The sequence below is a fragment of the Hyaena hyaena genome, unplaced genomic scaffold (genome assembly GCF_003009895.1).
Source record: "Hyaena hyaena isolate Hyena2069 unplaced genomic scaffold, ASM300989v1 scaffold_130, whole genome shotgun sequence".
NCBI lineage: Eukaryota > Metazoa > Chordata > Mammalia > Carnivora > Hyaenidae > Hyaena > Hyaena hyaena.
The window spans coordinates 1,237,109-1,254,753 of NW_024080762.1; the positions used below are offsets into that span (position 1 = coordinate 1,237,109).

Sequence of the window (17,645 nt, forward strand, 5' to 3'; positions counted from 1 at the left end):
AGTTTTACTCAATTCTTTTAATAATGTCCTCAAAACGGAAAAACACCTCATTTTAGTGGCATAAGAACTGTCATATTTTTAGAATCAGAAAAAAGAGCAATAAAACTTATCTTCCTTCTCCATCCCTTCAATTTCCTCCTTAGACTGCAGTATCTCTATGAAAGTTTGCGATTTCCACAGTTCAATACCAACACAATACATCAGATATTTTTTACTATTCCTCAAAATAGTCTTCAAAGAGCCTGAAGAGATGGTTCAATCGGAAGTGCTGCTTACTAGACAATACTGTAAAAATCTGTTAATCATGCAAACTGAACAAGTAGGCAGTGACCTACTACTGTAAATTTGTCAGTGAATATTAGCCAACCAATTTTAAGGGAATAAAAAAAGTAATGACTGACCTACAAGAAGGCAACAGTAACTCGCTCGTATGTATCGTTTCCTTACACGTCACTAGTGTTTTCTAAAAGTTGCACATTTTTATTCCTCAGTCATATCCCTGACCCCTCATTAGAACTGTTTTTTCCAAACAAATGTAAACTTTCGATTTCCTGAAGTTCAAAAGTACAAAATCTGACCCATGAGATTAAATGGGTTGTGGTTATCAATTTAAACCAAGTCTACCTCACTACGAAATAAAAATTATCAAAAGAGTCCAGGAGCAGAAAGCCTCTACTTGCTAACTCACAATAGAGTCTTGTCTAATATTAGTAACACTGCGTCTTGTTGTTTTAGCTGCAAAGCTGGGTGTGCAATCTGCAGCTTCCATCAGCTTCAAGTCAGTCTTACGCTAGCTCTGTAAAAAGTAGCAGTCAGGTCCCAAACAAACAGCAAAGACATAAAAAGATACAGGCAAAGCCTCACCATCAGAAAAGAAGGCCCATCAGCACCTCTTCCGAGAAACAGTTCCCTTCCCCCACCTTTAAGTAGGCACTTAAGACTGCCAAGCAGATCCATTTCTTTATTAACTGGTGCCCACTTGGGGCAACCGTACACCAAGCCGCTCTTAGGCCTGCTCCAACCCCTTCCGAAAGTGCCCAAGCGAGACTGAAAGCTGGGGTAACCCTCTTGGGGACCCCGTTCTTCCTGCTCTTCTCCACCCGTCCTCCGCCCCGCCCCGCCCCTGTAAGCGCTCCTCCGGCCAGAGGAAGGACACCGGGCCCAGGGACCGGCAGGAATTGCCCGCAAGAAAAGTCCTAGGCGGCCGGAGGCCTCCGCCATAGCAGGACCTGGAAAGCACCGCCCCCAGCGCACCTCCCCACACCCGGCGAACCGGCGAACGTCTGCTTTCGACACCCTCGATCCCCAGCAGAGGCGACGGGGGAGCCCGGGCCGGGAGGCACCGAGCAAGGCGACGCACCAGGCCCGAGCCTGCCCCTCAGGCCGCCGAACGTGCTCCCCAGTCCGGCCGGGTCAAGTCGGCGCGGCGGCCACCCTCACCTGGATGACCTCGTTGACCTCCCGGATACATTCCACCATGTGTTGCAGAATCTGCTCGGCCGTGAGCACCTCGTAGCGGTAATCCTCCTCCTGCTCGTGCCCTGGCCCGCCGCCGCCGCCGCCGCCGCCGCCGCCGCCGGGCCCCAGAGCGCTGCCGCCGCCGCCGCCCGTCTCCCCGCACAGCAGTCCGTCCCGCTCCCCGCCGACGCCCAGCCCGGGCTCCACCAGCTCCACCTCGCCCAGATCCAGGTTATCATCGTCCGGCTCGTCCTCGTCCTCGTCCTCCTCCTCCTCGGCGCCGCTGTCCTCCTCGCTGCACTCCTCGTCCTCGTCGAACTCGTAGTTGTAGCCCTCGTCCGAGTCCATGGCGCGACGCGCGAGGGCCCGGCGGACGCTGGCCCTGAGGCGAGGAGAGGGCGGGGACGCCGAGGCCCCGGCTCTCGCTCCGGCTCCGGCTGATGTCCGGACGCAGGCCTGGCTCCGGCCCGGCGGGCCGCGGCTCCTCCCCGGGCGCGGCGGTTGGCGGTTGGCGGCAGGCGGCGGCGGGGAGGGCGCGGAGGAGGGAGGGAGGGAGCTAGGGGGCCGCTCGCCGCCCGCCTCAGTCAGACGCGGCTCCGCTCCGGCCTCCGAGAGAAAACAGTCCCCAGCGCCACCTCCACGGCCGCTGCTACCGCTACTGAGCCAACAAAGGGGCGTGCGTCACCGCGTCGCGCTGCGTCGTCGCGTCACTCCTCTTGGCGTCACCGCGCCCCGCCCCGCCGCCCCTGCGTGGAGTGCGGGGAGACCCCACGGCCCGGCCTGAGCATGGGAGCGCGGCGCCGCGGGAATCGCCTTCTGGGTTCCGGCCGCGGTCGCTCTGTGGACCGACACTGGTGAACCCTGCCCTTGAGGAGGCTGCGGCCTCGTCGTCACCGCGAGAAGGGCCCCTGGACCCCGTGGTGCTTAGCGCCGCAGGCCATTGGGATCCAGCCCTTCTCTGAATCCAGCGAAGGCGGCCTTTCCGCCCGGCGGTAGAGACGCTTCCCGCCCGCTCTGGAATGATATTCCGGGAACACCTCGGTTGTTGAGCTAAAATTCCTGTTGTCCGGGCTACTAAATGGGAATCAGTTTCACGCGGAACCTCTAAACTGTGTGACAGGTGAACCTCGTTTTCAGTACTTGGGCTGCTGCACGCTGCTACGGACGTGCAGTGGTTTCTAAGTCGCCGATAGTGACGTCATTTTAGAAGAGCGTTTCCTGAACTCCGCTCAGCGAGCACCTACCGATTGAGGGCCCTAGCGATGTAAACAGGCATGGCTTTCCTTAATTGAGCACTACGTAAGGGCTTTACATACATTCTCATCTATCACGGAGCCGCAGTACCCATTTTATATCTTGAGACTCAAAGGGAGGGACTTGACCAAGACCACAGAAAACGCCCTGGTCCAGCGGCCGGGTGGGGTACATCAATCATAAAAATACTTTACAATGCATATTATGGATTACATACTACGAAGTATATTAAATGCATTGTAATAAAACACAATACAAGCAGTAATAGAAATACCTACAAGGACCAACTCATGGAGACGGTACTTATCTCTTATCTGAAAAGTACTGTGTAAGTTGCCTGTTGATGGATGGCTAGGAGTTTAACAGAGAAGGTAGGTCTAGCCTGAGACCAACAGAGAAGATGATTTAGCCTGAGAGAATAATAGAAGCAAAAACACAGGAGGTGTAAAGTAGTTTCGTGTCAGCAGCTTGCAGTGCAAGAAGAGTAAATGGGAAATTATTAGGCAAGTTAAGGGCCAGAACAGTAAAGTATTTTATGCCATTCTAAGAGTGGACTTAAATTTTTGTAAGTAGCTCTGGAGAACCAGAGAAGTGTCCTGAAGGAGGAAGAGGCCTGAGAAAGCACCCCCTGGGGGTACCCTGAAGGATTGGCCAGATACTTTTAAAAATCTGAATCCCTATCTTACTGACAAATCTTACTGTTCAAACTACAGGTTCCCTTTGGAAATTTATTTTTTTAAGTGAAAAATTCTATGGGGCGCCTAGGTGGCTCAGTCAGTTGAGCATCTGACTCGAATTAGGCTCACATCATGATCCCAGAGTCATGGGATCAAGCCCCAAGTGTAGCTCCAGAGGAGCTTGCTTAGTATTCTTTCTCTCCCTCTTCCCCTCTCCCCTGCTTGCTCTCTTTCTGTATATGTATATTTTTAAAATGAAAAATTCCTTTACGATGTGAATAAGCTACCAATTTGTCAATTTTGTATATGTTTAAATAATCAAATTTCCTGAAATCAGGATTTGTAAATTAAGGGTTTTTTTTATATTTTTTAAAATTTATTTCTAGGAGATGGGGCGCCTTGGGTGGCTTAGTCGGTTGAGCGTCCGACTTTGGCTTAGGTCATGATCTCGCGGTTCGTGGGTTCGAGCCCCGCGTGGGGCTCTGTGCTGACTGCCAGCTCGGAGCCTGGAGCCTGTTTCAGTCTGTGACTCCCTCTCTCTCTGACCCTCCCCTGCTCACGCTGTCTCTCTCTCTCTCTCTCCTGGAAATAAGTAAAACATTAAAAAAAAACCTTTAAAAAAATTTATTTCTAGGAGAGAGAGAGAGAGACAGCGTGAGCAGGGGAGGGTCAGAGAGAGAGGGAGTCACAGACTGAAACAGGCTCCAGGCTCCGAGCTGGCAGTCAGCACAGAGCCCCACGCGGGGCTCGAACCCACGAACCGCGAGATCATGACCTAAGCCAAAGTCGGACGCTCAACCGACTAAGCCACCCAAGGCGCCCCTGTAAATTAAGGTTTTTAACATCAATGCTGGTAGGTCTGGCTCCTTTGATTCTGTTTCTACTTAGTAGTTTTAGGTTGTTGCCACTGCTGGCTAAGGACACTAGCAATCCTCCTTTCTACCCCATCCCCATTTCTGTATACATGCGAGAAAAATTCAGTAATAGTTGTCAGTACCCTCAAATCCTTTGCCCCATTTTTCTTTTCAGTCTCCTCCTACCTTGTATGAATCCCACCATCCTTCTCCTCCCCTTTCGTACTAGAGCAGCTGACCATTACTGGAGAAATGCGCATAATCACATACATTCAGTTATTAAGTTCCAGTCACCAAGCACAACTGAACCATCAACACCATTCGGCAATCCTGCTAAATTTTTCTGAATTCTCCTGCCTCTCTAGACAACTCTTGCAAACTTTCACCAGTTTTCTCAAACCCCCATCGTTGCCCTTCCAAATCCTCTCAGGATATATAACTTATATCACAGAGAAAATTTAAATCGTGAGGACCGATGTAACTGAAGCATGCTGAGCAAAGAAGAGTGTTGAGGGATAAAGTCAGAGAATGCCTATCAAGGCAAAGGCAGGGGGCCTTGTAGGCTATCTTAAGAAGTTTACATTATTGCAAAGGGAAGCATTAGCAAGTTTTAAACAAGAATGAAACAATATAATATGTATTTTTTTTAATTGCTAAAAGAAAATAACTATGCTTTGGAGAGAATGGACTATCAAAGCAGAGAAATTATGAGGCTACCCCGGTAATTTGGGTGAATGATAACGGCTTGGGCTAGAGATGTGACAGTGGAGATGGTGAGAAATAGTTTCAGGTATAATTTGAAAGTAGAGCTAATAGATTTGCTGATGATTTCACTGTTGGGTTGATAGAGGAATCAAGCATGCCTATTAGATTTGGGGCTTGAGGAACTGGGTCAATGGAGGGACCATTTCCTGAAACGTTAAATTTCAGATGCTTGTTAGACATTCAGAGAGAGATGTTAAATAAGCAGTTATATCAACTAATGTGCAAGACAGAAGGTATGGAGAGGTAGGGCTAAAGTATGAATTTTCAGAGTTTATGTCAACATTGTTGAGAAGCAACACAGACTAAAGGTCAAGAGCTTAGGCTTTGGAGGAAAGAGACCTGAATTTGCCTGTGCCCCTCCAGTTGCTGTCTATAACCTTAACCAAATTACTGGACCTCTGTGAGCTTGCCTTAAAAGGATTATAATTCCTATTCTCATGGGATTATTTCTATCAAATGAATAATGTATTTAAAGCCCTTGACACAGTGCCTGACACATAGTTAAGTGCTCAAAATTAGGACTTTAAAAAAGTGTCATAAGTCAGCTTGTATCTTGTGGGGAAAACTGTAACCAACTGGATTTATAACCTTTTTTTTTTTTTTTACAAATAGTTTATTGTCAAGTTGGTTTCCACATAACACCCAGTGCTCATCCCCACGAGTGCCCTCCTCCATGCCCATCTCTCCCCTCCCCTCCCACACCCATCAGTCCTCAGTTTGTTCTCAGTATTCAAGAGTCACGGTACGCCTCTCTCCCTCTCCCCCACTATTTCTCCCCTTCTCCCCCATGGTCCTCCGCTAAATTCCTCCTAATCCTCCTATACGTGCAATCATATGGTATTTGTCCTTCTCTGTCTGACTTATTTCGCTCAGCATAACACCCTCAAGGTCCATCCATGTTGCTACACATGGCCAGATTTCATTGTTTCTCATTGCCATATAGTATTCCATCGTATAGATAAACCACATCTTTTTGATCCATTCGTCCGATGATGGACACTTAGTCTCTTTCCATGTTTTAGCTATTGTTGAGAGTGCTGCCATGAACATTGGGGTACATGTGCCCCTATGCATCAGCACTCCTGTATCCCTTGGGTAAATTCCTAGCAGTGCTATTGCTGGGTCATAGGGAAGTTCTAGTGTTAACTTTTTGAGGAACCTCCACACTGTTTTCCACAGGGGCTGCACCAGTTTACATTCCCACCAACAGTGTAAGAGGGTGCCTGTTTCTCCACATCCTCGCCAGCATCTAGAGTTCTCTGATTTGCTCATTATAGCCACTCTGACTGGCGTGAGGTGGTATCTCAGTGTGGTTTTGATTTGTATTTCCCTGATGGGGGATGCTGAGCATCATTTCATGTGTCTGTTGGCCATCTGGATGTCCTCTTTGGAAAAGTGTCTGTTCATATCTTCTGCTCATTTCTTCACTGGGTTGTTTGATTTTCGGGTGTGGAGTTTGCTGAGTTCCTTATAGATTTTGGATACTAGTCCTTTATCTGATACGTTATTTGCAACTATCTTTTCCCGTTCCATCGGTTGCCTATTAGTTTTGTGGATTGTTTCCTTTGCCGTGCATGGATTTATAACTTTTTAATTGATTTTATTTGACTTATGCAAGTATGCACACGGCCTCTATCATCCTCATTTTCTAAGGAAGAATATTGGTCTGCTTTTTTCTCAGAAACTTTTTCCATAATCTCATAATAACTTCTTTTTTGGCCAGTATCCTGGGCAACATCATAATGCTTTTGAATTGGGGGGCCTCTTATTCATGAATAAACATTTTTTAAATGTTTATCATTTTGAGAGAGAAGAGACAAAGTGTGAGCGGGGGAGGGGCAGAGAGAGAGGGAGACAAAGAATCTGAAGCAGGCTCCAGATTCTGAGCCATCAGCACAGAGCCCAACTCGGGGCTCGAGCTCATGAACTGTGAGATCATGACCTGAGCCGAAGTTGGCTGCTTAACTGACTGAGCCACCCAGGTGCCCCCATAGATAAACCTTAACCAGATTTTTAGCAGTGCTCACTCCATTGATATTTTGGAAATTATCTTGGAATCAGGTTAGGTTATAGAGCTATTTAAGGAAACCAGTATAACAACTTCTCTCTGGCCCCAAATTGTTCAAGGTATGACCCACATACAATGTTTTTTTAATGACTTGATCTTAAAGGTATTGCCGGTGTACTGCTTTCTTAGCTGTGGTGATTACTAGGTAGAAGTACAGTAATCTGTAAACAACATGACAAGGCCCTTGAAACAAGTTAATATTTTCTTGGTGCCAAAAGAATCACTGTTGGTAACTAGGTATTCCTCTTATCCCCATGTCCTAATAAGGTCAAACTATATTAGTATACATTTATTAAGTATCTACTCTCAGAGCAAAACTCCATAAACATTTATATGCTCACCAAGTGGTACTGAATGAAATTCCAATGGGAAGAACATGCAAATGCTTTTCAGATGTATAGAAATTAAAACAGTCATGGAATTTTTCTAAGGGCAGGTACACAGAGCTGTAAGTTATGGAAAAGCCTCTAGTAATTAATGACAGGGCACTAGGGTGACTGACTTTAGCTGATACAGGTTTCCGGGGATTTGGAATTTTTAGTGCTAAAACTGGGAAATCTAAGGCAAACTAGGATGGTTAGTCACCTTACTTGGCACCTCACCAAACATTTTTGTGTAACAGAATTAAAACAGTCTTTTCAAAAATAAATGGAAAGAAATTACTTTTTGTCATTTTGTTTATAAGGTTTATTTTAATGCAGCATTTATTGCTTTTTTAAAAATGTTTTAGTCCTTGTGTTTTATCAGGCGAGACGTAAAAAAGTTAAACTTTAATTTTAAAATAAATTTAAGATTAAGTTTTACCAAAAGTGCAAAGAGAGACTAATAAGCTAAATGAATACTTTGCATTTGTTTAAAAACATCTGCGTGTGTACCTACAAACAACAACTGAGTGTTACGTCATGTTGGGAGGTAGATCTTATCTAGAGAAACTGAGGTTATATGCTTCATTAGAAGTCTAGCCCATGGGTGGCTCAGTCGGTTAAGGTCCGACTCTTGATTTCGGCTCAGGTCACCATATCATGGTTCATGGATTTGAGTTGCAGGTCAGGCTCTGAGCTGATAGCATGGAGCTTGCTTGGGATTCTCTCTTTCTCTCCCTCTTTCTCTGCCCTTCCCTGCTCTCGTGCATGTGCATGCGCTCTCTCTCGCTCGCTCTCTCTCTCTCTTTCTCAAAATAAATAAATAAACTTTAAAGAAGAAAAAAAAGTCTGGTAGAGATATTAATAACCAAGACAGAACTGAAATTCATGACTACAACCCTTCCTTGTCTTTCTTCCAGAATAAGATTTCATGAAAGTAATTCTCTACAACAAGTGGTAAGATAATGCTGGCACTGTAAGTAGAATACACACCCCTCATGCAATTAGACAAATGTACAAAATGTACTGCAGTGTCTGTGTGATCCATAACTGCAGTACACATTAATTTGGCCTAAATGTGTGCTTGTACTCCAGCAAAAAGTAGCAATGATCATCCCCCCAAAAGGAAATGTGTTTGTCCTAATGATTTAACTACTTGAAGAAAAAAGTAGTTTTATAACAAAAGTTTTCAAAAGAAATGCTTACCTGTGGTTCATGGTATTTCTAGTTTGTTATGTTGCAACAAAATGGATGTATTTGAATGAATGGATGAATGAATGGACAAAAAGTGAACAAATCTATTATTGAGTCTCTACTATATGCTAGAGTAAGTGTGTTATGTTTTTAATTTACTCCTTATGATCTTGTGAAGTTGGACTTCTTAACTTCATTCAATACATAAAGAAAAAGGCTCAAAGATGAAAAATAATCTGCCAAAGTTCACAATGGATGCAGAGCTTTGATTCCAGGTTTTCAGAGTTCAAGTCCACTATTTTTACCCTGCAATTCTCAGTAATTGTAATAAGATCTGATTCCTGTACTAAATTGTGCCTTTAGGGGGTGCTGGGGTGGCTCAGTCAGTTAACATCAGTTAAGCATCCGACTCTTGATTTCGGTTCAGGTCATGATTTCATGGTTAGTGAGTTAGAGCCGTTGTTGAGCCCCTTGGTCCAGCTCCATGCTGATAGCATAGAGCCTACTTGGAATTCTCTGTCCTGTTTTTCTGCCCCTCCCCCTGCTTGCATGTGTGCACACTCTCACTCTTTCTCAAAATAAATAAAGAAATAAACTTAAGGGGCGCCTGGGTGGCTTAGTCGGTTAAGCGTCTGACTTTCGCTTAGGTCATGATCTCGCGGTTCGTGGGTTCGAGCCCCGCGTCGGGCTCTGTGCTGACTGCCAGCTCAGAGCCCAGAGCCTGTTTCAGAGTCTGTGACTCCCTCTCTCTTTGACCCTCCCCTGCTCACGCTGTCTCTCTCTCTCTCTCCTAGAAATAAATAAAACATTTAAAAAAAAAAAGAAATAAACTTAAAAATAAGAAATAAAAATAAAATGTGCCTTTGTATTTGTTTTAATGAAGTAATTGCTATCAAGCCTACTGTTGTACTGATTGACAGCATAAACATTGACTGTATGCAATGTTTGTTTCTTAGAAATAGGTCATAAAAATAGAATAGTGAAAAGTAGATGTGTTATCCTCTGTTTACATAGTCCTGCTTTATTTTTGTAGCTGCAATCTTAGCATTTTTAAGAAATGCTTATTAATTTTAGGAGAGAGAGAGAGAGAGAGCACATGGGCACATGAGTGGGGGAGAGGCAGAGAACGAGGAAAAGAGAGAGAGAATCCAAGCTGACTCCTCAATTTCAGTGCAGAGCCTGATGCAGGGCTTGATCCCACAAACAGTGAAATCATGACCTGAGCCAAAATCAAGAGTCTGACACTTAACTGACTGAGCCACACAAATGCTCCAAATGAAAACTTAAGATATGTAAGTCATGTGGTGGCGGTTTGGGTTTTTTTTTGGTTGTTTTTTTGTTTTGTTTTGTTTTTTTGGTCAATCAGTAGTTATTTATTAGTGTGTACCCAGTGCAACAGACCTTTCAATGACATTCTAGAGAAAATTTTTATAAAGAACACTACCACCTAAGAAATCAAATTATTTAAGGGGAAGTGTAAATGAAAAGGTTAGCTATAAAAATGGTAACTGTGCATCAAAGAAAGATAGCAAACCAAGAACAGTACAGGTGGTAACTGCTAAAGAAGTTAAAAGGAGACAGAAGTTACTAAACTGGGGTGTTCTAAGAAAGCATTGTAGGGGCGCTGGGTGGCTCAGTTGGTTGAACATCTGACTTCGGCTCAGGTCATGATCAGGAGCTCATGAGTTCAAGCCCCGCGGCGAGCTCTGTGCTGAAAGCTCAGAGCCTGGAGCCTGCTTCAGATTCTGTGTCTCCCTCTCTCTCTGCCCTGCCCTGGCTCATGCTGGGTCTCTCTATCCCTTAGAACTAAATAAATATTAAAAATAATAATAATAAAAATTTTTAAACATTGTAAGCTGGACTTTCTCATACCTTTATGCCTTTGCATCTGCTGTTCCCTCTGCCTCACATCCTTCCCAGCCACTCTTTACCAGCGCCTAATCCACATGCTTAGAGACTATTGTTTTTCCAAGCCATTCTAAACCTGGCACTTGATGCCTAGAACGTGAGTAGTCCGTGCATCTCCCATTCCTAACACACTTTCAAGTTTTTGATAATGTTGGAATGAATTAACATAAGCCAAAAACTATAGGCCAATAGACATTTATTGTCTTCTTACCGAAAATGTGTGAATTTTGTCGACATTATATCAACATTGGTGTTCTTACCTGTTCATTATTTTACTTTTCCATGACTTGCAGGTCACATGGGGGAGGTGAAGGGGACCCAAGGTGCACGTCCTCCACAGCTCTCCTGATGTAGGGTTTCTCTAGGGCTAATGCCCATGTCACCTCACATCCCAGCGGTACCTCAGCTTCTCATGCTTTGTAGCAAGAGAGGATTGATGTTGGAATTCAGCAGATTGGACACAACTGATACAATGTAGTCCGGTTATGAGTGAGTAAATGACTGCAGCAGGAAGCAAAAGAGAAATGGGTCAGGGACTTGAAGATTGGAGTAACTGAGGGAACCCTGGAACAGCGGCACCTGGAAGGTCCACCTGTCCCCAAAGTCTCATTTTTAAGTTTTCCTTTGACTCTCTTTTGGTTTAAGGGGTCTTTTCATCTGTTTTGTTTGAGACAATAGCCATGATTCAAAAGGCATAGTCACCCCTTCCAGCTCCAGGAACCAGATGCCACTCCTTAAGGTGATTTTGCAATGTGGCCAGAACCGGTTTTTCCATTCTGTCATTCCAACCGTACCCTCACAGACATCATCTGTAAGGTAGTAATGGAGGGCCTGTGAGACATGACTTCTCGCACAGAAGTCTTAATGAGCTGCTTCACATTTTGCTTTCTTGAAAAGAGAATTTAACACGTTGGATGCGTGGTTTAGCATACTCAAATGTGGAAGCACCGAACAGAGCTCCCATGTTAAAGAATTTGAAAGGTCCATAAAATAATTACATCATTACCTTCTATCTAAATGTTATTAAAATAGAACAGTCTCAAAGGGTTCTTTTATAGTTATTGATGGATATTTTTACATCAAGCAAAGCTGGGTGTATTGGGACACATTTTTTGGCTGAACGATAACAAACTGCATGTATGAGCAACGAGCCTTTCTTTTCTTCTAGGTGAGTGTGTGCAGGAGGTTGCAAGTGGAGAGGGTCAGACAGGAGGATGTTGTACTGAAGTGAATATTCTCGCTCAGCCAACTTAGAGAGGTGCTATAGCGTGGCAGCACCATAAGCTCCAGAGCAAGAAGCCTCACTTATTAAGTACATGACTTCAAGCAAGTTACATAACCACTCAAGAGCCTGTTTTCCCTTCTAAAAATATAGGAATAACAATAGGATGTTCCTCATTGGACTGTAACAATTAACTGACAATGTAAAAGACTCATTACGTTTATCATTGTTAGACATAGAATATATACCGTGTTTTGTTTTAGACTTGAGAACATATACAAAGATGACTATTAGTCAATTTTAAAGCAATGACCCTTTGAAGAGTACACACGCTTTGTCAAATTGCTGAAAAATGTTGCTGTGCTCCTCTTGCATGCTTGTGTTAACTTGACAAGCCCACTGTTTGTTCACCAATGGTATTTACTATGCTAAGATGTTGAGAAGAAGATAAAATCACTTCAGGGGCGCCTGGGTGATTTAGTAGGTTAGTCGTCTGACTTTGACTCAGGTCATAATATCATGGTTTGTGGGTTCAGGCCCCACATTGGGCTCTGTGCTGACAGCTCGGAGCCTGGTGCCTGCTTTGGGTTCTGTGTGTGTCTCTCTCTCTGCCTCTCCCCAACTCATGCTCTGTTTCTCTCTCTCTCTCTCTCTCTCTTTCCCTCTCCCTCTCTCTCTCTCTCAAAAAATGAATAAGCATTAAAATTTTTTAAACCACTTCAGTTCTCAAAATGCTCACAGACTGGTAAGGGAAACAGACATGTAAACTATTAATTACAGTACAATATGATAAGTACTATAATAAAATATGATCTGAATATTAGGGGAGCAAGAAGATAGGCATCTCAGTGTAGGAGGCAGACAAGGGTGTCATGGAGGGCTTCCTAGGGAGGGTGTGGCTTGAGCTGAATAGTGGTGGAAAAATCATGTTCTGGAAATAAGGGAGTGTGTATATACATATAAGTGTGAAAGAATACGGCATATTTGAGCCAATGCTGCGTGGGTAACTACCAGTAGGTCAACATACCTGAAATTTAGGGTATACGTAAGACGTAGAAATGGCCTTGTTTTTTCTCTTGTGCCCTTTTTATATTCCTTTCCCTTTTCCCATTCTTTTTTTGTCGTCTTTGTCCTTCCTCCTCAGGTAACTTGGCTAAAGATTCCACAGCTTGAATGGTAGAGCTAGAAATCAAAGCCCTGATTCATCTTTCTGTTTCCAGAGTCAGTGCTTCTCTTACTATGCTACTTTGAAGATTGTTCACTCTGTTGATAAAGCTTGTCATTATTTTCCTAGGATTTTTGTGAAGGAGACGATGTCAGGTTGCTTGCTTTACTAAACTAATTTTGATCATTTCATTTAGGTTATATGAGGCAGTAGGATGGATACAAGGAGGTTAAGATGTGTTCCATATTAATTCAATGAAATATGCATTTACTGAATGCAACTGAACATAAACCATCATAGTAGCTGTTATTGAAAAAATACAAAACAGGTTGCACTTCCTATCCTTAAGAAGCTGACAATCTAATACGGGAAAGGATATAGGAAATAAGCTAATGCAAGACAGCTCATCTAACAGCTGTCTGTTAAACCCTAGCACAAGAGCAGTATTTCTCAACTTTTTATTTTCATTATCAGCCCCTAAGGAACGTTTTTAAACCTCTCCACCTTAATAACTTTCCCCCAATGAAATTTTACTACCACAGATAGACTGTGTATCTGTATACTGTATGTATATCTGTGCTTTATATACAAAAAGAGCATTTTTTTTTCCACACACACCCCCAGACCAATTTTTGCCCCCTTAGGGGCAAATATTGCCCCTGTTGAGGATGTATGCACTAGGCTAACACTACCACTTTCAAAGTATAAGATTGAGCAGTCAAATTCTAGTTTCAGAATTTTTCTAAATATCTACCAATAATTCAATCTAGTTTTAAAATTAAATTTCCTGAGTTTAAAAATAAAACCGACAGCATTAGATCAAAAATAAAATAATCAAATATATTCATGCTTGTGTGGCTGACTTCAGGGCTGCCACATTGTGCAACTCCAGGGGTGTGTAGTCACAGTATATAGTCTGTGATGGGAATAAAGGGAGAGAATGAAAAATCATTTGAAAGCTATAGCCATGATGTGGTTGAAAGAGAAACTCACGTTCATAAGTCATTTCAACTTCTGCCCACCCTAATCATCTTAAACTTTTCCTGACATTCCTATCCTATACATATTTCCATGTGTTTGTCCTCTTCAAATGAATTCTTTGTAAATGTAAACTCACAAATTAATTTATATACAGGCCTGAAGTGTGTAGCAACTGGAAAATTTGGAGTGTTCCCACATTCACTTTAGTCCTCAGTCAGGAACTAGGAATACAAATGCCATGCTAATTTTTACTCCACATTGATACTACTTACAAATCAGTTTATCCAAGCTGAAGTGCCCACCCCAGGACAAAATTGAGTTCTTCTAGACTTATCTGCCAGGGAACTGAGGGAGGTCCCCAGCCAACAGTGAGGAGCTGCAAAGAACTGAATCCTTAGCGAGGAACTGAAAGCCTTGGTTCAAAAGTACCACGAGGAGCTAAATCCTGCCAACAACCACGTATGCACACTTGAACGTGAATCTTCCTGCAGTCAAACATTCCTGTGCGACTGCAGCCTTGGCCAACACCTTGTTTCATCCTTGTGAAAGATCCTGAGACAGGACCCAGCTAAGCCACACCCAGATTCCGACCTATAGATACTCTGAGATTAAGTGTTTGTTACTGGTTTGTTTTTGTTTTTGTTTTTGAATTGAATTCTCCTTCAACTCCAAAAGGTCTCCTTTTAGTTGTTCAGTAGGTACCAGAAGATTAGACTACACCTACTTTACACCACTATAGAATTTAGCACCTCTTCACAGCACTCCCAAAACTCGTATAATGTCTGTCCTCTCTGAATTGATGTTACATAAGGACAGGGACTCCTGGGTGGCTCAGTCCGTTAAGCATCCAACTTCAGCTCAGGTCATGATCTCACGGTTCGTGGGTTCAAGCCCTGCATTGGTCTCTGTGCTGACTGCCAGCTCAGAGCCTGGAGCCTATTTCAGATTCTGTATCTCCCTCTCTCTCTGACCCTCCCCTACTCACGCTGTCTCTCTCTCTCTCAGAAATAAATAAAACATTTTTTAAAAAGTTACATAAGGTCAGAGACTGTTCCTGTTGTGTTTATGTCTATGGACAACATATACAACATAGTTTTTAATGCTTAGAAGACATACAATAAGAAAGGTAAAGCTCTAACTTGTTTTCCCCGTTTGTTCTTTCTACCAAGTTAGATCTTAACCCTATGTCATATATCAAAATAAAATCCAGATGCATATTTAAGTACAAGGAAAGAAAATATGAAATTAGTTCAAGAATATTGGTGAATATTTAATCACCTGGGAATGGGAAAAGCATTATCAAGGAGAGCACCAATGGCAAATCTCTAAAGCAAAAGATTAATAGATGTGACTAAGTAATTTGAAGCTTCCTTCCATAAAAACCTCGTAAATAAAAGACAAAATGGGGAAAATCTTCACAATCTTCACAATAAACAAAAGGTTATTTATCTTTAATGTATTCTAAAATCTCATGAATTAATAAGACATATATACACATATTTTGTGTATTTGGGGGGTTATGGAGACATAAACTAATATACAAATGTCCAATAAATAACAAAAAAGGCAACTTTATTAGGAAATAAAGTAGAAATTAATAATAATATACAATTTTCACCTGTCAAAATGGTATATAGATTTTATAAAATTCTAATGCTGAGTTTTGAGAGGAGAGCAACAGGAACAGAATGATGATTTGTAAGAACACAAATTACTACAGGTTTTCTAGAGGGCAGTTTGTAAGCAAGAAAAAAGAAAACCTTAAAATGATCAAATGCTTTAAAAAAATTTTTTTAATGTTTATTTACTTTTGAGAGAGGGAGACAGAAAGACAGAGCATGAGCAGAAGAGGAGCAGAAAGAGAGGGAGACACAGAATCCGAAGCAGGCTCCAGGCTCCAAGCTGTCAGCACAGAGCCTAAGGCGGTGCTCGAAACCCACGAACAGTGAGATCATGACCGGAGCTGAAGTTGGATGCTTAATCGATTGAGCCACCCAGGTGCCCCTTAAACGATCATATCCTTTAATCCAGCAACATTTTTTTCTAGTAAATTAACCTAAGGGAATTAGTATCAGAGTCTAGCTCCAAAAATATTCAGGGAATGAATTGGTAAAACAAATTATAATATAAAATCAAAACCTATGCTACCACTTGAAATGATACTGTAGAGAAATATTTGATCTGGAAAGATCGTCATGATATCTGGATAAACAGGAAAAAGGAAGTTAAAACCAGTATTAGAGGATAGTTGTACAGTGTATGTGCTTTTGTATGGGCAAAAAGAAAGCTAAGAGGATTCTTCACTCACATATTGTAAAATTTTATTTACATACCATAAAATTCATCCATTTTAAGTGTATGACTCAATTATTTTTAATAGATTTACAGAGTTCTGTAACCATCACGTTTCAGTTAAAAGAATTATTCTCTTCTTATTTAAGCCTGTTTATTTATACATCTGCAATAAGCATATATAATAGGTCATTTTAAAAGTTAAATTCCTCCTTTACTACTGACTTCTCAAAAAAAAGGCAAAATATGAAATGTCAAAATAATTATAGTAGTAGTTAAAATGTTTTCCAAAGAATAAAAAAGGTAATGAGAAAACACACTTTAATTCTTATAGAGGAACTGAAGACCTACTGAGATTGAAAGATCTGCTTTCAGTTTGTGGTAGTGTGCCTATTTACAAAAGGGCTTTACTCTTTTATCTCCATCTGCCTTCTCTCCTTGACCTTGCTGATCTTCTCAACATATTTCAACTTAAAGGAATAAGGAGTTTTAATTCTGGGGCCATTATAATTCTAATTCAATCTTAATTCTTCTGATTTTTTTTTAAAGTAAGTTCTACACCCTACGTGCGACTTGAACCTACTACCCCAAGATCAAGAGTTACATGCTCTACCAACTGAGCCAATCAGGTGCCCCTAATTCAATCTTAATTCTTACATTGGATTTGGACTTGATAAACACAAAGAAAAATGAATTCAAGAAATAAATAGAACATGGAATCAGAAAAAAATGATAATAGAATAGACGGATATTTCAAAGATGAATGTATGATAACCAATTGCTATAACTGTGGAAACTATATGATATGTTCCAAATAAACACTGATTTCATGGGCAAAACCACAATGATTTTCTACCAGTAAACATCTAATGCCACCATGGAGAGATCAGATCTTAAAATGCTAGATAATTAGGGATGAGATTTAAAATTTTCTAAAATTTTATCCTGCCCAAATACATTCTGTTTTGTAGAAATAGAGATAGAACACACACCTGTGTTTCACTGTTATTATGTAAGCTAGTTCTTGAATAAATATGAAAATAAGGGAAAATGATAAAAATTCCAAAACCTTTCCATGCAATGTCAGGAAAAAATAAAATCCAAAAATACATTTTTCACACAATAGGATCACAGAATAATATGAAATGAGATTCTAGTTATCTCTACTTCAATTTCGTTTCTTTACAAATGAGAAAATCAGAAAGATCATGATCTGTCCACAGTGATATTATTATCTCAGTGTCACAAAAACTAAAAACCTTCATCTCTTTCCTCTTAATCTACTGGTTTTTACCTTAAGCCATGTTCCTATGGGAAGCAATACAGTAGAGGCTCTGGAGTCAAAGGGTTTGGTTTCACAAACAAAGAAAAAAAGAGACAAAAATAGATTCTTAATTATAGAGAACAGAGTGACAGTTACCAGAGAGGAGGTGGGGGGGGGGGGG

General features: G+C 42.0%; 1 protein-coding gene and 1 long non-coding RNA gene across 3 annotated transcripts in view; one reads left to right on the forward strand and one right to left on the reverse strand.

Annotated features, from left to right (window-relative positions):
* ARIH1 (ariadne RBR E3 ubiquitin protein ligase 1) overlaps nucleotides 1-1,901 on the reverse strand; it is a 114,246-nt gene extending 112,345 nt beyond the window's left edge. The window contains exon 1 of the mRNA XM_039237842.1: nucleotides 1,441-1,901. Coding sequence (XP_039093773.1) covers nucleotides 1,441-1,806 — 366 coding nt within the window. The 5' untranslated portion in view covers nucleotides 1,807-1,901. The remainder of the gene's footprint in view (nucleotides 1-1,440) is intronic.
* A 323-nt stretch (nucleotides 1,902-2,224) lies between these two features.
* Nucleotides 2,225-13,237, forward strand: LOC120235500. Of its 2 annotated transcripts, XR_005529433.1 has the most exons (3): nucleotides 2,225-2,578; nucleotides 10,834-11,029; nucleotides 12,907-13,237. It is a non-coding gene; the product is annotated as an uncharacterized LOC120235500 (long non-coding RNA). The 2 variants fall into 2 exon arrangements; XR_005529432.1 differs by lacking the exon at nucleotides 12,907-13,237 and having other exon boundaries at nucleotides 10,834-11,173.
* The last annotated feature ends 4,408 nt before the right edge of the window (nucleotides 13,238-17,645 follow it).